At 55.5% G+C, this 21,390-nt stretch overlaps 1 protein-coding gene across 1 annotated transcript; it reads left to right on the forward strand.

Annotated features, from left to right (window-relative positions):
• Positions 1 to 684: 684 nt before the first annotated feature.
• FOXL2 (forkhead box L2) lies at positions 685 to 1,720 on the forward strand. Its single transcript, XM_082767703.1, has one exon. The coding sequence runs from the start codon at positions 743 to 745 to the stop codon at positions 1,664 to 1,666; it is 924 nt and encodes a 307-aa protein (XP_082623829.1). The 5' UTR covers positions 685 to 742; the 3' UTR covers positions 1,667 to 1,720.
• Positions 1,721 to 21,390: the final 19,670 nt, after the last annotated feature.

The following is a 21,390-nucleotide window of genomic DNA, read 5'->3' on the forward strand; positions in this document are numbered from 1 at the left end:
GGTAGCGGCCGCCCTGGGCTCCCCGGGCGCGCTCGGGCGGCGGGGCCCGCGGCCGGGACGCATAAAGGCGGCGGCGTGTGCGGCTGGCCCCTGACAGCCCCGCGGCAGGGGCAGGGGCAGGGGCAGGGGCAGGGGCGAGCGCCGCGTCTCCCCGCCGCCCCCCCGCGGCGGCCCCCCCGCGGGCCCCGCCGGGCTCCCCGGGAGGCAGAGGGCGGGCGGCGGCGGCGGGGCTCGCTCGGCGGCCCCCGGCCCCCCCGGCGGCGAGGCAGGGCCGGGCCGGGCCGGGCCGGGGCGGTTCCGCCGCGCTCCGCTCCGCAGCGCTCGGCGGGGCCACGTCGGGCCGCGTGTGCGCGGGGCTGAGCGCGGCGCCGTGACTGCGGAGTGAACTCGGCCGTGCCCAGCGGCTCGGCGGCGATAGGGGAGCGGGCTCCTGACGAAAGCGGAACTCGGCCGGGCCCATACAAATCAGAAAAGAGCCCGGCCGCCGCGGCAGAGGGGAGCGGAGCCCGCGGGGGCAGGGACGCCGCCGCCGCCGCGCTGCACGGAGCAGCGGCGCCGCGAGAGGCGCCTCCCGATCTCCATCCCGGCCCCGGCCCCGGCCCCGGCTCCGGCCCCGGCCCCAGTCCCGGTCCCGGCGAGCCCCGCACGGGACGGCCGCCAGCAGCGGGCTCGGCGCAGCGCGCACCGGCAGCGCTCGGCACCGCGCAGCGCTGCGCGCCCCGGGCGGCGGGCGCGGGGCACCATGATGAGCAGCTACCCGGACGCCGAGGAGGACGCGGTGGCGCTGCTGGCTCATGACAGCGGCGGCAGCAAGGAACCGGAGCGGGGCAAGGAGGAGCTGGGCGCCGACAAGGGCCCCGAGAAGCCGGACCCGTCGCAGAAGCCCCCCTACTCCTACGTGGCCCTGATCGCCATGGCCATCCGGGAGAGCGCGGAGAAGAGGCTCACGCTGTCCGGGATCTACCAGTACATCATCAGCAAGTTCCCTTTCTACGAGAAGAACAAGAAGGGCTGGCAGAACAGCATCCGCCACAACCTCAGCCTCAACGAGTGCTTCATCAAGGTGCCCCGGGAGGGCGGCGGCGAGCGCAAGGGCAACTACTGGACGCTGGACCCCGCCTGCGAGGACATGTTCGAGAAGGGCAACTACCGCCGGCGGCGGAGGATGAAGCGGCCTTTCCGGCCGCCCCCGACCCACTTCCAGCCCGGCAAGACCCTCTTCAGCCCCGACAGCTACGGCTACCTCTCCCCGCCCAAGTACCTGCAGTCCACCTTCATGAACAACTCGTGGCCGCTGGCGCAGCCCCCCGCGCCCATGCCCTACGCCTCCTGCCAGATGTCTGGTGGGAACGTCAGCCCCGTCAATGTGAAAGGACTCTCGGGCCCGGCCTCCTACAGCCCCTACTCGCGGGTGCAGAGCATGGCGCTGCCCGGCATGGTGAACTCCTACAACGGCATGGGCCACCACCACCACCACCACCCGCACGCCCACCACCCGCAGCAGCTCAGCCCCGCCAGCCCCGCGCCACCCGCCGCCCCGGCCGCCAACGGGGCCGGCCTGCAGTTCGCCTGCGCCCGCCAGCCCGCCGAGCTGTCCATGATGCACTGTTCCTACTGGGAGCACGACAGCAAACACAGCGCCCTGCACTCCCGCATAGACATCTAGGGAGGCTCCGACCGGCCGCCGCCGCAGAGTGCCCCGGCCCCGGCCCCGGCCCCGGCCCCGGCCCCGGCCCCGGCCCCGCTCCGCTCCCGCCGCGTTCCGTGCGCTGTCGTGTGCCTCCTCCTCCTCCTCCTCTTCCTCCCTCTCCTCTCTCTCTGTGCCCGAAGCGTGGCGCTGGGGAAAAGCCCCCCCTGCTCCGCGTCTGCCTGCGGGCAGCCTAAGCGCGGAGCCCGGGCGGGCTGCTCCCCGCTCTGTCTGTCTGTCTGTCTGTCTGTCGCTCTGTCCGTCCGTGTGTTCGTTCGTTCCTCGGGGCCTGGGGCTTGTTTTCCCGGTGCTTTTTTGGAGGGGGGCCGCGATGACGAGCAGGCCGGCTACCCCTCAACACTCTGCCCCGTTCGGAGCCGGCCTCGGCGCTCTCGGGCTCGGAGCGCCCGGGGCTGTGGCGGTCCCGGGGCCGGGGCCTAGGCGCCGCCGTGCGCCGCCGAGCTCGGCCTCCTCCTCCCCTTCGGCCTCTCTTTCTGCTTCCTCGGCCTGCAAAAACACTGCGCTTCTTCCGAGCTGTGCCTTCTCTTCGAAATAGTGCTGATGGGGGGACTGTCGTAGCCGCAGGAGAAGTGCGATGTCGCTGGTTGTTAGAAGCCAACAAACAAAACCCGCCAGGGTCACTCGTGAAACGTTTCGGCAGCGGTAGATGTATTTTTAAAGGAGACATTGTCCTCTGAGGTCTTAAAAGTAATTTTATACAGGTCTAAAAAAATATTCTGATGTTATAAAAAGAAAAAGAAAAAAAAAAAAAAGACGGTTTCCTATGAAATTTGAATATTTTTCCAAGCGCATATTATTATTAATAATGAAAGTTTAAACTATCTTCGTATTTTTCGACCCCAAATCTGGCCCAAAATGGATTTTCGGTAGGTTCTGCTTTTGAATGCTTTTTCTTGAAACGTTTTGATCCTTCGATTTTACATAGATTAATGTGAAAAGAAATAGCGTTTATAATACAGGGGCCAGTTCATAGCGATTTTATAAGTGTTTATGTAAGCTGATAGATGCTGTGGCATAGTACCATTTTGGGACCAACTTTTCTAGAGCGAACTAGCACTTTTATTGTACTTTCTAGCATTGTAAAGTCTCCAATAAAACGCTTTTCTTTCTCTCGATACCGTTGTCTTTCACTCCGCTCCCCCGCGCTGCTGCTCGGTCGGGAGGCGGCGGAGCTCCGCGCTCCCGGAGCCGCTCCCGGAGCCGTCCCGGGGCCGCGGCAGGCGCGGGCCGGGCTCGGGGCGCGGAGCGGGGCCGCTCGGAGCCGGCCGGGGCCGCTGCCAGGCGGCGGAGCGCGGCGGGACGGCGCTGCCCGGGGCACCGGCGCTGCCGCGGCGCGGCTCCGGGCTCCGCTTTCGTTTCGGCCCCGCTTGCTCGGGGCCGCGGAGCCGCGCCGCGCTCTCCTGGCCCGGGCCCGCCCTCGGACGCCGGGCCGGGCCGGTGCGGGGATGCGGGGGTGCCGCTGGGTCGCCACCACCCCGGGGACGCCCCCCGGCGCTCGCCCTCCCTCCCGGGGCCTCCTGCAGCCTCCCTGCTCGGAGGACCGGGGCAGCCCCAGCCCGGGCTCCGGAACCGCAGCGTCCCGCACGGGGGGCACGGCCGGCGGAGCAGCTCCGGGCGGCCCCGGGCCCAGGGACGGCTCCGGTAGCGGTGCCGTGCCGTGCCCAGGCGGAGACCCCGCAGGGACAGAGCCCGGCCCGGCGCTGCGTGGCCCGGCAGCCGGCTGTGCCCGTAGCAGGAGCCAGGGAGCAGCGCTTTCAGCCCGCGGTGGGCGACGGGCGCCCCGGGCGGCACGGCCTCCTTGCCCCGGGGCTCCCGAGCGGGGAGCGGCGGGGAGCGGGCCAGGGAGGCCCCGGGCTGCTTTCTGCCGGGTGCCGGGGGGGGGCCGGGCAGCGGCGGCTCGTCCCGCCGGGGCCCTGCTCTCTTCGCCCGAGCTCCCCGGCCCCAGCGCGGCCCGCGGTCAGCCGGTGCCGCCGTCGCGCCCGTGGGATGTTTCTACGGTCTTTCTCCGTGTGTTACAAACAAGGGCCATGCTGGATGGAAACCCGCGTGGTTTATTAAGCAGCCACCGTGTCCTGGGCACGGCCGCGGCTCCGCCGCCTCCAGCTTTGCCTCCCCCCGGTGCGCACACGGCAGGCCGGGGGCGGCGGGACCCGGGCCGCGTCCTCGGCAGCGCCGCCGCAGCGGGGAGGGGGAAAGCAGCCCCGGAGCCCCGCCGGGAGCCGAACGGGAGCCCCGCCGCCCCCGGGCCGGGCTGCCCGCTCTCGCCGGGTGCCGTCGGGCGGTGGAGCGGGGCCCGGCTCGTCCTGCAGCTCCCGGAGCGTCCGCGGCTCCCGTTCAGCTCCCGGCGGGACCTCTCCGGCCTGGGGCAGCCACGGTGCTGCGCGGGACCGGGCCCCAACCGAGCCGTAACCGGCTCCGGTGCCGAGCAGCCTCGTGGCCACGAGCCTGGGCCGGGTTTGCCGCCGGGGCTTTGCTCGGCGCGGGGGGGGGGGGGGTGACGGCTGCGGCTCGACGGCGTCTCCTCGCCCCGGGGCCCTTGCTAAAGAAAGCGGCCGAGCGCCGGCCTGACGGCAGGAGCCGGCTCTGCGCGCAGGGCGAGGCCCGGGCCCCGTTACACGAAGGCCGCGGGCGGGCGGCAGCCACGGGCCGGGGGCAGGGGGCCTCGGGGCCGCCGGCCCTGCCGGAGCGGCCCCGGATTTGTGCAACGCTGGCGAGAGATGAAAGCAGAGGAGCGGGGACTGTTTTCTCCCTGCACGCAGCGGGCGTGGAAGGAGCCTCCCCGAGGCTCCCACCGCCCCCCGGCCGCCCCAGGGGCAGTGCCGGGCCCGGGGCGCTGCCGTGCGGCCGCCGCTTCTCCTTCCCCGCCGCTCCTTGGCGCAGCCGTCGAGCCCCGCCGGTGCTCGGCGGGTGGCACAGCCCTGGGCGCCGGGAGCGCTCTGGGCACGGCCCGGCACAACCCGGCACGGCTCGGCACGGCTCGGCACGGCTGCCCTCTGCCTGCAGCCGGGGCAGCTGAGGAGGACCCCCGGGAGCGGGGTGGCCCGGGGCGCCCCGGCCCCTGTCGCCGTGGCCGGGCCGAGCTGCGAGGGGGGGGGGGAACACAGCCGGCTCTCACCTTGCGGCCCCCTCCCGCCCCGGCCGCTGCGGCTGTTTGATACCGCCTGATTCCTGGTATTCTTGTCCGTGTTTTAAGTCGTGAAAAAGTCATTTCCAGTCCCATGGTCCGCGTTTCACCCTGAACTCATTGAAAAGAGAGTGCGGGGTCAGGACTGTTTATTATACAACCAATTAAAACAGGAAAATATGCAAAGGCTTCATTCAGCGAGATCCGGCTATTGTTAAGCCGAAAACGATATTTTGGTTTCAGAAATAAAAAGTACGTTTGTTACTTAAAAAAATCTCCGCTCTGCGTGTGTGACGGCCGCGGGGACGGGCGGGCAGCGCCGCCAGCCCCGGTGCGCCCCGCCCGGCCGCCGCCCGGGGCCCCGACGGGCGATGCCCGGGGCCGGCCCTGGGGCGCTCCGCAGCCCCAGCGGCGGCCGCAGCCCCGCGGCTCGGAGCCGGGGGGGGCCGGGGGGCGGCCGCCAGGTGCCCGCTGCCCCCGCGCCTCCTCCTTGCCGGGGTGCGGCCCCCCCGGGCTGGGCTCCCAGCGCCGGGAGCGGGAGGGCGGCGGCCGGGGGGGTCCGCCCCAGGTAGCCCCCGGGGATGCGCTCAGCAGCGGGCCTGGGAAGCGCTCCCCAAAACAATCGCTCGGGCTGGCCTAACCCGAGGAGTTTATTTTAGTCCCCGAGCTGTATTGAAAACATTAGCTCTGCTTCTTGTGGTTGTTTACAGCGTGTTGGGCTCGGCACCGCGGCCGCCCTTCTGGAAGAGTCTCGCAGAACTGAGGCAGAGGGAAACCAACACAGAAGTGGCTCGAAAAGCGCGATGGCAAATGATTAATCAAATCCGAGCCAGGAAGGCGGAGGTAATCAATGAGTTTTCACTTATAGTTTACTCGGATGGACATCTTTCTCCTTTTCTGCCTCTAAGTTCGGAAACCACACGGGGGTTCATTAGCCAAACAAGCAGCTGCAGGGCTCGCCGGGCTGGTGGGAATTCCTTCCAAATGAGCTCCGTGCTTCTGAAGCGGAGCCCGGCTGTCGATAAAACCGCGTGCTCGCCGCAGCCCGGGCACACGCAGCCTCGGCGGGCACCGAGGCCGGGCTGCGCCCCGAAAAGCCGAGCCCCGGCCCCGCTCCCCCGGGGCTGCCGTCGAGCACACGGAGCCCGAGCGCACGGCGCAGGGGAGCGCGCCCGGACGGCCCCGGGCGCTGCAGGGCGAATGCCGTGTTCCTTTCGGTAAGCCTGGGCTTCCCCAGCCTCGGCTGAGACCTCGAGGTGCAGCACTGGCTCCGCCGGCTCCGCTTTGGGGGCTGGAGCCGCCCCGGGGCGCCCCGAGGGCGCAGCCTCCTCCCGCCACCGGCGGAGGCTCGGGGTGCCGGAGCGGAGCCGTGTAAACGCCACGGCCCTGCTGGCACGTGTGTTTGTCACCTCCCTTCGTTTAATTGACTTCTCTTTGGGATTTTTTTCGCACACAAGGCGAACAGCTCGTTCGGAGCGGTCACACGGTAACGGAGCGGAACGTCCCGTTTCCCTTTTTACACCGTTTTCGATTAAATTGGGCAGCCCGGCGTTGACGCCGCCAGGAAAGCGAAGCGGAGCAAAGCGCCGCAACCTGCGCTCCGGCCCCCGGCACAGCATCTCCCAACAAATGCGGGCACCTCTGGCTCCCGGCGGGGGCGGCGAGGGCTCCGAGAGCCGCGCAGCAGCGGGGAATTGTCCGTGGGAGCCGGCGGGGAGCCGGTCCCTGACTTGGAGGCTGCCGGGGGAGCTTTCAGCTCGCTGGGAAAGCGACGCTCGCCGAGAGCCTGCCCCCGGGTCCCGCTGCCGGCTCAGCCCAGCAGCCAAATTAGCGCCGGGCTGTTGGAGATGCGGCGCCTGTTCGCCCGCGTTGCACAACGATAACCGTGATTTTTCAGCCCCCTTTTTCTTGCTATCGTTATGTTCCGTGAAAACCCAAACAAGCAATAAAGGACGGGGGGGGAAGTCGAGCACAGCATGCGGGGTAATGCCCTGAATTATCAAAAGGGGGGAAAAAAAACAGAAAGGAGTCACTCGCTAGGTATCATCTTTTTTCTTTTTCTTTTCTTTTTTTTTTTTTTTTTTCAGGTGTTGCTTATAACAAAATGTTCGGGGAAAAAAAGACAAAAACAAACGGGAGGCAGACTTGGCGGTGATGTGCTCGGCTCCCTCTGTTCCCCGCTCCGGGAGGCGATGTCCCCCGCCCGAGGACAGCCAAATGCCCCGCTCCGAGCCGGGCTCAACGCCAGGAACCGGCGGCACCGGGCGAGGCTGGGAAGGGCTCCGGGGAGCGCCGGGCTTCAGGAGCCTAGGGGCTGCCAGCCCCAGCCCTGCCTCCGTTCGTTTGCAGCGAGGTTTCGCAGTGGTTTTCAGAGTTTTTTTTTGTTTTGTTTTGTTTTGTTTTTGTTTTTGTTTGTTTGTTTGTTTTTCCCCGGCGGTGCTGGCCCCTTGTCCCCCGCTGTGCCGGGGAGGATGGCAGCAGCCCCCGGCCAGCCCCGCTCCTTCCCGGGGCTCCCGGCTCGGACCTCGCAGTCTGGCCGGGAGCAGAAATGGGAACCACTTGTTTAAACATGCCAAGGTCCCCAAATCTCTGCGAGCCATCGCAGAAAGGTTTTTTTCCCTTCCCGGAGTGGGAAGGGAGTCAGGGGATTACGGGCAGGAATGTCTGCTCAGCCTGCTGCAAGCACCGCAAGAGCTCGCCTTGCCTTTTTCTTTTTCCCATCAGTTTTTCCATTCCTTGAGGAAAATTTTTCGGTATCTGAATCAAAGCGCAGTATTCCAACTTTTGCTGTTGTTGTTTTGTTTTATCTTAGCCCCTTTTCATGTTTCCAGTTAAAAAGTGACAGATTCGGTGGAGCTCTCGGCTGTTTCCCATTAGAGGCGGGGAGTTCACCGGGGTGCCGGCCCGGTGCTCCGCAGCCCAGAGCACAAATAGGGCCGGGGGAGCCGCGGGGGCGAGCCTGAGGCGGCAGCCACAGGAGCAGGGGTCGGGAAGGAGCCTCGGCCCGGCTCTGCATGGCTTGGCACGGCTCTGCACGGCCCGGCCCGGCTCTGCACAGCTCTGCACGGCTTGGCACGGCTCGGCACAGCCCGGCCCGGCGCTGCCCCCTGGCGGAGCCGCGGCCCCGCGCAGCGCTGCTGTCCCGGCTGCCGCCGCCGCCGCCCCCCCGCGGGCCCGGCCCGTGCCGTGCACCCCCGGGGTCCCCCCCGCGCACCGGGGCCCTGCGAGCCCCGCAGGTCGGGAGGGCCGGCGAGGAGGGCGCCGAGCAGCGCCCGGCGTGAGCGGGACGAGGTGGCTGTCACCTGCACGGCACCTCTGTGTGCCGGATGCACTGCACCTTCATAAACCCCCTCCCTCTGCAACTGAGTCCTGAGCACTGTAGTTCAGGTTTAGGAATCGCTTTGTGCTCGTATGCTGAAGTTTTGGGTGGTAAATCTTCATTTCCTACCCTTAGAGCAGGAAAGTCTGCGTGTGGGCTGTTCATCTTGAGCTCAGGAGCAAGTTTGTTATTGCAAAACGTGCAAATAGAATAAAAGGGCCCAGGCCACACAAACACCCCCTTCCCCGCGCTCCTTCGCTAAGCCCAGATGCTGCTTGCTGCCAGCAGCACCAGGTGCTGGGTGCTAGCACAGCTGGAGGTGCTCTCACCGCATCAGCTCCCAGGTGGATGCTCACCTTATCTATCAGCTGTCGCCTTTTGGTTGAAAAGGAGCTGCATATGCATCAAGTATTTGAAGAAGCAGTTTGCTACAGAAAGCCCCGTGGGGTGGGTTCCAGGACAAGCCTACCTCTCTAGCACATGCCCAGCAGAGGAAGAGCACAGGGGTGCTGCTGCTCCTTGTGCCTCCACTGGTGTCCCTGCCGCAGGATGAGCTGTGGTGGTGGCACCTCCACTGCCAGCACAGAGGCACGGGCAGCAGCTGAATCCTCTGCGACTTTGACTGCCCAGACTTGGCAGCTTCATGGGGCCACCGTCCCTTTCTGTGCTGCCACCTGAGGACCACGTTGCAGCGTGTTATTTTGCAACAGGCAGGCCTCAGTGAGGGGAACATTGTATGGCGAGCAAGCAGATGTGCCTAGGTTTTCCACAGTTGTTTTTCCTTTAGCTTTTTTATTTTCTGAGTGATGAATACAGAGGAGAGCAGAGCTGAATTGTGGAGCACCCACAAGTTGAAGCAGAGAGTGGGTGCTGGATGCTCCTGAGTGAAGGCTCTCGCGTCACATCGGGAATTCCAGAAGGAGTGGGAAATTTTGTTGCGGTTTATCTTTATAGCTACTGTTGTATTTGTTTATGGTGCGAGCAAGACTGGGGTGTTGCTGCAATAACACAGCGTGTGAAGCAGCCCCAGGTTCTGAGAGTCCCCAGTGAAATATTTCTGTAGTGGTTTCAGGCTGTTGCCCATCCCAGATGAAGGAGAGCCTCGCTCATGAAGAATTTGCCAGGACTGCAAGCGCTGTGTCTTCACTGGCACGTATCAGTGCAGAACCAACAAAGTCAGCTCAGCTTCATTGTGTGAGGTGTGGGTTCCTACCACCATTGGCACATTTGCTTAATAGTACTTCTTTTTTAATAGTACTTTTTTGTTATGTTGTGCTTCGTGTCACCGTGCTGCAGAGCACAACTGTCACGAGTTTACTCTTGTCCTTTTTTCCCCAGAGAGCTGAAAGAAATGGATCGTTTTCTGGCCACCCCTTGCTGTGTCCCAGCTAGCAGTCAGGGAGGAGGCTCACCTACTTGAAAGCCAGGTGGGGCAGGAGTGGGACAGAAGAGATGAAGCTCTGTGCGTGGCCGTGTTCTCAGACTACTCGGAGGAGGGAGCCTGTGGATTCGGCACCAGTGGATCTGACACAATGTGAGAAGTGTTTTTCTGTATCACTTACACTGTAGCTGAAATGTGAAATGAGCTCCATGTGGCAGCAGCCAAAGGAAAGAAAAAGGGAGAGGGGAAAAAAGAAGCACTCTCCAAAAGTTTCAGTTATCCCTTGAAGCTATATTACAACATATACTCCCCTAATTGAATCAGTGTGAGAACTTTTCCCCTCCACTTAGATCAGCGCTAGTCTCTGTCCACTTCTCCCCGGAGATGCACACATTTGATACAAAGATGTGCGGGGGACACCCGCACCTAGGGTAGGCTTTTAACATTTGGTTTATGCTTTAACGGCTGAAAAGGAAATGTCAGTTCTGACGTGCCTCTTCCACAATCCATTACGATTTTCTCCCTCTTTCCTTCCCTTCTTTACAGACTTTGTGCCAGGGTGCGAGGCAGGAAAGTTGTGTCTGAGTAAGAATTATTGGGTCTGCCCTGAGAAGGCAACAGATTTATTGATGTATTTTCAGACTTATTTTCCAGTGGGTTTGTTGGGAGGAATCAATAAGGCTTAGAAATGCTGGTGGTGTCTGTGTGGAGCTGTTAGCGTGGCTCTGGGCTCGCTGCTGCTCCAGCCCCGCCACCCTGAGGGTCTCGGTGGGGAGCTGCCTGCGAGTGCTTCCTTTTCACCTGTGAAGGGCCAGGCAACGCTCCTGAGCCCTGTGAGCCCTCAGTCATTCAATTTGCAGGGCATTTTGAGAAGAATGGAGAAAATCTGCACCTTTCAAAGTATCAGAGATATTACATGGCACAAAATTAATTGACAGCTCAGAAAGCACAAGCAACCGATACCCGAGGACACGTCTGTTCTCTAAGTATTCACATGTGCGAAACAATACGTGATCGCCCCGAACATATGGCTCTTGTATCAAGTACATGGAATCAAGTTGAATTACGAAGACTTTGAAAAGGTCCTCTGCTTAAATGTACACGTCTCTCTGAAATGTCCAGCTCAGTTTAGTGCAACAATTAAAAACAGATAGATTGTCAGGAGGCATAGACTGGGGTTAGAGTTAATTCGGTATGAAAGAAATGAGTGACTGGGAATGAGGGAGAGGAGCACAAGCAGCAGGAAAGAAGCAGGAGTGAGTGGAGGGATGAAATGCTAATCGAGGGGGTAGGGAGAGCCAGGCATAGAAGGTGTTGAAGGAAAGAAGTGAAAAAATAAGAGGAAAAAACGAAGAAAGGATATGAGATTGGAAAGAGAGGGAGAGTAGTGAGAAAAATAATGTCATTTTGTTGTGTAATCTGGCAGCTTGCACGTCAGGTGTACAAAGGGCTAGAGCACACCTAAAGGCTACTACTTACATATGAAAAGTATGTGGGGGGGGTCTTTTGATGGTTATGTATTTATACACGTGCAGTTATATAAAGGAAACCACGTATTCATTGCAGTTTCTCTGAGGATCCTGCACAGTCCCCTGGAAGCAGTTTTCCCCACCCTGTGTCCGGCAGCACTGCCTCCTTCCCGCGTGCTGCGCCGTGAGCCGGGGCTTCCTGCCTCACCTCACCTCGTCGCTGGTTTCTGTCCCGCTTTCGCAGCTCTGGAGGCTGTTTCTCACCTCCCTCTCAGCCCCTCCGACCTCAGGGCTGCCTGCCGAGGCACCGCCGGTGCTGGCAATTGCTGCTTCCTGACGTTGATATTCGTGGCAATATTTTCATCACACGCTGGCTGTTCCCACTCTTGTCAAATGTTTGACTGTTGAATCAGTTGGGTATTTTTATTCCATCTCTCTGCCTGTAACCTGCTGGTAACATTGCCATTCGTTTTCAAAGTTGTTGTTTTGTTTTGTTTTTACTAAAAAGTCACTGAGTTATAGTTTAATCTAAGGCAATGCTGTCTGATAGTTTAACAGCAGTAAATATTGATCAGAATCCTCTAAAACAGGCCCCTTGTTATTTTAACACCATCTCCCATCTTTGGCTTGGAGGCTGCTGAGCCCATGGGTTGCATACCTTTGCCTAGGAGTCTTTATACTTGTGCCCAGGAAGCTGTGGTCTGTGGTTGTCTGAAGAATAACAGGTGCCAAAATGGATTTGACACAATCACCCACCTATCTTCAGGAAGGCTGTCCCAGGGAGCTGGGAACAACAGATGGGGTTTCTGCCTCCGTCAGGTTGGTGTGATGCCCACATCCCTAGGAGAGCTGAGCATCCTCAGGAGCTCCTGGGGCCTGCTGGCGCTCCCTGCTGCCCACCCACCCACGCACGGGGCTGGCTCTTCTCAGCAGACCAAATAGACATTTTCTGTGTTTTCCTGGCCAATCACAAGATTTGTTTCAAAGCTGCCCGGGGGCCCTGAATGTGGTCCCTTGCTTCAGGTCGAGCTATCACATCCATTGACCTCGATGTCATCAAAATTTGGTTGCGCTTTCTGCACTGCAACAGCAGTCTGTACGCATGCACACAGCCGGGAGCTGTGGGGTTTAAGGCTATTTGCCAGATTGCTGCTAACACAAATAACAAAAATATTTGGCATCAGCCATCTCTCCACAGACAGTGTGTTGTGGATAGCAGAAAATCCCCTTCTCTTGCATATCCAGTGATTTGTTGCTGGATGTCTACCTGGCTGAGCATTCCCCTCCAGCTGGCTCCCAGGCTTGCACTTGTTCCCAGTTCTCTGTGAGCCATTCCAGCTCCATTTTGCCTTGCTTTAGAGGCTCTGCCCAGGGTGTGAGGGCGCTCAGACTCCTTCAGTTTTCTTTCATAAACTGTGGAGAGCTTCCTCTTCTCCAAAGGCAACTTCAGATCCTTCTCTGGTTGCACAGGTCCCTTGTCCCTGAGGGAGGGCACCCTTCCGAGGAGTCCAAGGGATCAGCATGCTTGGTGATGGAAACTATTCCCTGGTGCTGCTGGAAATGGCATCTCTGTTTTTTGTTAGTGACCTGCATGCTTAGGTCATGTGCCCAGTTACAGCTGACTTGTTCAAATCACTTTTACTGAGGTACAAGGTTTTCTAGCAAAGGTCTGGCTTACAGATTTGTTAAACATTATATTGTTTTTTTTTGTTTGTTTGTTTTTTGTTTTTGTTTTTGTTTTTCGGGGGGGGGGGGGGGGGGGAAGCTTCCAACAATTTTTGGACTGTTTCTGCGTGTCTTTTCTGTTCTTTTACATAAAAATCTGAGTGGAATTTTACCATTTTCGCCCATCTTTCAACTCATTTTCCATAATTCTAACAGTTCTGTTATTTTGTAAGAAAAGAAACAGAAACCTGGATGTTTAATATTTAACAATGCCTTATTGTCTCATCGCTCTTGGAAAAGGGAATGGAAGAGGAAAAACCTCCCATGCAGCTATAAACAAAGCAGAAGGAAGTGAGTTCACTATCCACGGGAAAGCACAGCTCTCCCGTGAAGGAGATTTTTATTTTATTTGAGGGAAATGCACCACTGTTGCATTGAGAGCTTCTTTCCATTAGGTTGCAATACTGAAAGTCTTGTCAGGAACCCCCAGATCTGCCCTTTACATACCCTGTGCACCTTGATAGTATTTCTGATTAAGCTAGTGATGAAAATGGCTCATAGTTTACAAAGGTCAAAGTCAATGGTAAAATTCTTATTGAATTCAGCAGTGCCAACTTAGGCTTGCTAGGGAGAAAGAAAATACTGTACTCTTCCTTTCCAGAGGTGTTGTTTTTAGTGTCTGCTCAGATCCCACCCATGCTAGTCCATAGTTCTCACTCAGTTGTTGCTTGGCCTCTTCAGAGCACCCTCCTCCCTCATCCAGCCTTGGGTATCCCTTTACCTTGTCTTCAGCTTCGACCTGCCTCTGGGCATTATAATGACCTAGACACCCTTACTCATAGGCATCAGCAAGCCACTGGAGGTCAGGGTTGTTACCACTAAATATAGTAAAAAAAAAAAAAAAAAAAATGTAAGTTAGAGCTTTTGAGGGAATTAAAGGGACGGCATTAAAATAACCCCAATGTTTTAACAAAATGAGAGAAAAATAGACAGAACAAAACAAATCAACCAGATAAAAGATTCTTCTAGAGTCAGGCTGAACCAAAAGACCATTGGAGAAAGGGGCCAAAATGGTTAAAAAAAAGTCTGCAAGCTCAGTGATCTTTTTGAGAATAGCAGAAAAATGACAAACAGCTAAATAAAGTACAGAGTTATGGTCAAGGCTGCATAATGCAGAAATGAGTCATATCCTCAGTTTTAGAGCCTTAAGTGAGTAAGAGGAGTGTGTGTAACACATCACAGCTTGAGCTTTCTTGAGGATACCTGCAACATCTGGCTCAGCGTGACTAGAGAAAGGGGCTGTGGTAGCATATTTAATGTCTCAGGTTCGATAAAGCACACATAAAACTGCAAATCCTAATTTTATTCCCTTCCTTCAGAAGATGGCAGAAGTTAGCTGGACTTAATGCAGCCAGATGGAGAAGAGTGCTGGAGGGCTCTCTGTGCTGTACTCCATTTTCAGGCCACCACTCGTCTAGTGCTCCAGGCAGAAGAGCTGGCCCCAAACCCACTGAAATAAGTCGTTCTCTGGAGCACCCAGGTAAAGCAGCATGTTGTGCCAGGGGAGGCACAGCGTGCCAGGCAGCACAAGAGGCTGCTCGGATGCAGCTGCCACGTACAAAGCGCTGCAGCCAGTACAGGTCACGCATTTCCCTTTGCGGGGGGGAAATTGTTAGTGACATCTCCACGGAGACCAGCACCAGAAATACAGGTGCAAGAAGTTTAAATTTTGTACTCAGAATATGAAAGACCTGAATGGCAGCGCTTGTTAGTTTTTGTAGTATTGGAGACCTAATACTGAAGAAAAATCCCTTGAGACTCGCTCCTGGAGCACCGAAGAGGTCAGTTCCCACTTACATGGGTTATATTGTGGCTAGGACAGGGTGGAGAACTTGCATTCACAGAGGAACCTTAAAAAGAAGAAAGAAAGAAAGAACACATGACAAATATATAAAGAGAAACATCAGATTAAGTACCGATTTGGCAACAAGAATTTCTTTTCCTGCTCTGCAAGGAACTCTAGAAAAAGGAAAGAAATATTACCAATAAAATCAGAAAAGATACAAAATAGTCTTTTCTTTCTCGAATACTTAGTTTATTTTGTTCCTGTATTTAGCTGCTCTGGCAGTTTATAATTTCAACATCAGGCAAATGTGAGAGTATTTGAGTAAAGTGATATGCTGAAGTCAAGAGGCTTCCTGCCAGCAGAGAAGAACTGAGGGCTGCTTGTTTAAAGGATGCTCTGAGGTGGTTCAGCTTAACCTGGTGCTTATCCCACAGCGAAGTTCAAATTTGACTCCAAGCAAATTTGTCCTTGCAGTTTTCTCAGCCTGAGGATTTCCACAGCTGCTGTAGCTGCCCGGCCAACGTACAGAGTGGATGTGTGCCCATGGCCTTGGAGGGAAGGGAGCAATGGACCGTTTTGGGGGCTGTACAGACACCCTTGTGAAAGCCCACGTGTCAACAACCCGTGATAACACCGCATCAACCCACGGCAGATATTCCCTCTCTGAAAGCTCCTCCAAGAAGAGGTAGGTGATGTCACTTATGGGGCAGAACTAAAGGTAGTTGGAGGACATACAAGCTCCTTTTACACTGAGTTTTGGTTTTGGAGAAGATGCTGCCCTTCAGACACACATTTTCTCCTTTGGACAGTATTCAACATCTCAGTCCCATTGCTTAAGGCCCACAGTAAGGTAGTGATTATATCTTCTGTTATGAGAAAATGTTCGGGTCACAGTTGACTTCTTCAAGGTCATATCCTTATTATTTGAGCCGAATGGGAAACATTAACAAAGTGATTCCCTGGCCCTTCACTTCCTGAGAAAATGCAAATTTATCAGAACAACCACTTAATGTCTGTATTTATTTATTTATTTTTCACATTGAAGATTCCCAGTATGTCAAAATATTCTATTTCCCATCCAGGAGGAGAAAAGAAAACGTTGATATCTCAAAAACTTGGGTTGAGTTGGGTTTTGTGGTGATGCAAACATGCAGAAGGATATATGGCCAACCGGCCGTGTCTAGAAGTGTGAGAAGCACTGCCCACCACAGGGAATGACCCTGCACTGGTTTGCTGGACTGACTCAGCACCACTGACTGTCAAGAACTGACCCTGGGCAGGTTGGCCGAGCCTTGCGACTGCTGCTGCACTCATTTGGCCACACCAGCTGCGTCACCGATGGTTTCCCTAGCCATAAGCCAGAGGAAGCAGGCAGACAATAGCTGCCGTGGTAGGAAGCTTTCCAGCCTCACCCCTGCTTCCTCCCTGCAGGAGGGGGATTACCTGCATGTCTGCTCCTCTCTGCCAGCTTCACCTTCCTGCAGTCCTCCGGCTGGGGCAGAGGGAGCTGTCTTCGGAGTCCTGCAGAAATGAGATTGTTCTCAAGTTATGTTTTTGCCAGGGCACTGTTGAAAGCTCTGTAGAAACTGAGGCAGCATTAATAGCTCTACTTCTGCCATAGGAAAGAAGAAGGACATTTGGCTCTAATATATCAGCAAAAGTTAAAGCAGTTTCTGCCTTCTCTGTTACACTATGCATCAACGAGAAGGTGGTAAAGTGCTCTTTCGTACTGCTTAGCATCTGACATTTCAGCACATCTTGTAACTGCGCATGGGGAGAGCACGATGTTGCTATATTTGTACTTGCAGACTTGGAACAAGAATCATATCTGGAGAGATGTGATGTGCACATTGAATGTTTTCCAGGGGGGCTGAGGAAATCCAGCACAATGAAGTGTGAGCTGTCTTGAAACTTCAGATTGCTAATGGAGGGAGGCAGAGCACATATCATTTCTGAAATGGAACTGAAATTATAGAAACTTGTGCCTGGTTCTCCAAACCCTGCTTAACTGTGGGATCACACATACCACAGTAAAACAATGAAATAATGGTAGTTGCTTTTTTATTTATTTATTTATTTTTTCTCTGAGTTACCCTCAAAATATGTTGTTCCTTAATTTTGTCTCCTAGGATGTCAGTGGTGGAGATGGGACCTCTCTACCTCTCTCTAGTCATTTCGGGAGGGAGCTGTTGCTGTTACAAGAGCTATCTGTAAGCAAGCCAAGCTTTTCCTGCTGAGGCCTGGAGGGGCTGTGATGCAGCACTGCTTTGCTGCAGTCACCTTACTTCACAGCAGCACAGTCTCTCCCCGCACTTCTGTCTCAACTGTCTTCTGTCAGATCCCTTCTTGCCTATTAGCGAGGTCTCCGGAATCACCGCAAGCTTGTAGTCAGCAAAGCTACTCCTGTTGTAAGTGTCAGGGCCCTGAGGGCACTAATAGGTCCTAATTAGCCTGATCAGCTTTACCTGGAGTCTCCATCCCACACCCATGCCTGTAGACCTAGGAACCCAGTTCAGCTCCTCGTGGGGCCTTCAGTCCCTGCCTGAGTCCCATGATGTGAGTGCTCGTCTCCAGCTCAGCCCCAAACATGCTTGGCCATGGATCCTTCTGATCTGGACCCCAACTGATGTGGTGATGTCCCAGCCCGGCCTCCGACCTGCCTTGTTGCTGTGGATGTGCCTCACAGACTGCCACAGGGCCTGGTATGTTGGTAAAGCAGTGAGGAAGCAGCTGCCTTTCGATATGGGAGGTGGGTCCGACACCTAACCTCCCCGTCCTCCTGAGGAGGAAGCAAGTTATGTCTGGAGGCAAAGGAATTCCCTCGCATGAGGTGCAGGAGTTCCCTCCAGGCAGCTTTGTGCTGGGAAGGTCAGGGTGTCCTAGCAGGTGGAGATAAACTGCAGAGAAAAATGGTAAAACTCTCCTGTCTGCCTTCCCCGGCTTTTCAATATTTATTCGTAATTAGTGTATTTGAAAGTTGGTTCTCCCTTCTAGGTTCCTTTCTTTGCTGCTCTCTGGGTTGTGTTTTGTCTCTTTTTAAGAGTAATGTAATTTCCCAGGTCTCCTTTGCTTCTTCGTTCACCTGTGCTTTGCTGGTAGTATTTCTTCTATCCAGCAGAGGATGCTAAGGCTGCTCTTAAAGCTAGCAGGGCTGCAAGGCAGTGTGAGGGTGACTTGCTTTCTCTCCTTCCAGGAGGCACTTGGGCTCGCACGTTTCAGATAAGCCCCTAGCTCTCAGGGGCTTTTTGCCCCAGCTCAGAGCTGCTGCCCAGGCTGCCAGGGGACATGTCCCCTTCCCCCTAGCACCCAGCCCCGTTCCCTGCCTGGGCTGAGGGCTCAGGGGGGGCTGCATGTGGGGCCACGAGAGGCCATAGCACGGGTAGGTGAAAACACAGGCACCTGGGGTGCTCCTGGAGCCAGGGTACTGGAAGGACCTCTAGCATGGCTGTTAGGGTGGTGGGCTTTGGGTGTTTGGTAGGGGGCAATTGGGTAGATTCGTGCTGAGCTGGTTTCATGGGGTCAGACGCTTGTTGAAGGAGGATCTGCTGCTGCCATCTCCTATGTGCCTGAGAGGCCGAAGGCTCCTCTGACAAGCTGTTGTGCTCCCAGGCCTGGCAGGGCGCGCTTTCTGTCACGTTTTGCTGTTGTTTCGCCGTTTCACTAAGTGACTCCATGTCAAAACCTCTGCTCCGGCCGTGCAAAAGAATAGAAGAGCTTCGTGTGCTCAGTTACCCAAGCTGTTCTGCTTGTGAAACCGTGGCCGTGCCACAGGACCTTTGGGGACCTTTCTCTGAAACTGGCGGCCACCGGCGCTGTGTGACCGAACAGGACAGGGCGCTGCGGGGGCGACGGCCGCGCTCGCTGAGGCGCTGGGCTGAGGGCTTCGCGCTGCCCCCCGGCCTGAGGGCACGGCGAGCCCGGGGCCGGGCCCTGCCCTGGCTCCTTCCCCCCGCGGGGCCCGGCTGCGGCCGCCAGGGGGCACCGAGCGGCTGCCGGGAGCCTGCCGGGCCCTCCGGGGGTGGCGGCGGGGCCGGGCCGGGAGCGGAGGCCCGGGGGTGGTGGTGAGCGGCATCCTCGGCCTTGGGGTGCGCAGTGCTGCAGCCCTCAAATTTTCCTCAAACACGCTTTCTGTCTAGCGTGTGCCAGCCTTGTCACCCCCTTAGCACAGGCAGGCCTCCCGCGCCTGTAAGGCTGTGCCGGGGTGTGCGAAGCGAGTGCCAACACCCCCCGGTTCCTAGGAAGAGCAGCGATGCTCCTGAGCCCTGGCTGATGGTTTCTGAGGTCGTCATGCTCAGCATCAACTCTGATGTGGTTCAGTGGAAAAATGAAAAGGTCTTGAAAATGATTGAAAATGACTTGAAAATGAATGAAAATGACTTGGCCACAGTTCCGAGGACGACAGCCTTCCGAGGCCTTATTCAGTGCAAGGTCTGTGTCCCAGCGATGGTCTTTAAATAGGCAGTGTTTTTGTTAGGGACAGAGCCATGGGATTTTGGCCTCTACTTCAGGAAAACAGAGACGGCGAGGAAGGGCTGGGAGCAGGGCCTGCAGAGCCCAGCCCTCGTACCTGTGAGGAAGCAGCGCCAGGAGCGTGGTGCTGCTGGTGGGATGTGCTGCTGTCACTGCTTGGAGCTGGCAGCAGGGAATGGTAAGTTTAAGGTCAGTTTCACCATGCATTAAGCGTAACCAGGACTTGTCACTATCCATCCACGCTACTGTCTAGACTCACATTAGATTATTGTGTGAAAACACACTTCCTTTTCCTCAGATTTGAGTTTTTCACTCTTTTCATTTCCTTGCATAGCCTCACATTCAAACATGAAGACGAGTTCCCATCTACTGCATCAATCATGTTTATTCCAGGGCATGCTTATACTGAGTCTTCTCTTATTCATCTCTTTTCAGGACCTGAAAAGTTTCGGTCTTTCACTCGGAATTTTCCCAGGCCCTGCATTACCAGCATCTTTGCTGAGAGGAAGGAGCCAACATATTGAGGGCTGGTGTTTTATGCTGAAGCAGACAGGGCTGTGGTCTCCCTCCCTCCCTAGTGCCGCTTAGCTTGCCTACCGATTATTTCCACAAGCAGTACGAGCAGCCAAACAACTTCCTGTAATCTCAGCTGTAGCATGTTCAAATCTCTCAGGTTCCTACAACGATATTTTTTCACTGTTCCGTATCTTAAGCATCCACGTGTCTTCCTGGCATCTTTGATCATAACTATGCATTCCCATGAAGGCTTTCCTAAACTGTCTGCAGTAATACCCAGGTAGATTTTGTATTAACATCACAAACTGTGAGCAGCAGTGTCTGAAAATGACCATACCTAATTATGAAGTACAACTCTCTCTTAAAAAGCCCAGACTGGATTTTCTTTATCTTATGTCCTGTAATTGAAATTTGGCTCGAAGTGTTTCTTGCTACAGCCAGTAAATAGAAACAAAACCCAATCCCTCAGCAATAACTTATTCACCCGTTGTCCAGCAATGTCTCAAATGATTTATTTGATGACTGTTACTTGGCCACATACAACGTGGGGCGAGCAGTGGAAATGATGTTCATTAGGACAGATAGGAGCACTGATGAAAAAGCAGATTCAACTATTGCTGAATGATTTAGTGCATAGGAGACAACTGTATACTGGAGACTGAAATGTATGTTTCTGTAAGGGTTAGGAGAATACATCACGATACGTGTCTTCAAACCAGCTGGCATCCAGATATTGTTACCCTTATTTAAGGTTATCCCAACAGGCCAGCTCAGACTTTCCTGAAGTTGGCTTAGGTAATGACTGTTTCCCTCCCTCCCCCATGGATTTTGTCCAGGGAAAGTAGGGAACGGCTATCAGTGGGTTTCCAGTAGTGCCCTGAGCAGAGTGTACAGCCAGCACATATGAAAATAAGATAGCGTTACTCCTTATAAGATGTAGCAAAATATGGCTCATAGATATCACCACTATTTTTCCACTTATACAGAGCATTGGTCATAGGCCAGTAGAAAAACCTGCCAACCAAAATGTTTTAAGAAAGGGAACACTGTTTGAAGCCTGGCAATAAATGTTTTTTTTTGTTTGTTTTTTTTTTTTTGTTTTGTTTTTTCCCCCTCTGAAATATGTGCTGAACATAAATAAAGAAGACTCAGAAGAAACATCTAATGAGGTTTAACATTTTGTAATCATGCAGATGAATTTGTAAAGGTTTTTCACACTTTGTTATTTAGTAGATGAGCTATTTAATTAATCCTGTTCAGTTAAACAGTAGCTAAACACTGAAAACAACAGATAATGTTGGTTGAATTCACAAAAAAGCAGTAGTATAACACTAAAATGCAAATGCCATGAAATCTTTGGTTTAAAATTACTTTGCTGTTCTGCCACTTTCTTTGTTTCTTTACGATACTGTTTTTTGCTTGCCAACGAAAACATCGGATGACAATAGCCATGAATACGCAGAGGAGCTGTCTCCCAGGACGTGTAGCTGCAGCCTCTAAACCCAGCATTATGGCAGCAGTCAGAATCCACGTGGCCGATTGTTTTGCAGACATAATGGTGCTGTATTTATGTATCTCTAAACTTGTTTTTCAGGATCTGTGGCTGCCTGCGTATCATGAAGCTTGCTGCTTAACAACAGAAATAAAGCACTCATCAGACAGAAGCGATGCGTCAGTGCAAAGTGGAATTCTCAGGACTAAAGTTTATGCGAGGCAACAACAAAATCCACTGTGCCATTCTCTTGGGTAACAAAGGTAATTTGTTATGCAACATAATGAGGACTTGTGTGTGACAGACGGCAGTGGCGTTCGGTTACAGGGCATTGGCATCAACAAGCACATGCAGTGCATAGATATAAGAGAACTGCTATACACAGAGAATTCAAAAGCTT

This window comes from Aythya marila, assembly GCF_965140915.1.
Source record: "Aythya marila genome assembly, chromosome: 9".
NCBI lineage: Eukaryota > Metazoa > Chordata > Aves > Anseriformes > Anatidae > Aythya > Aythya marila.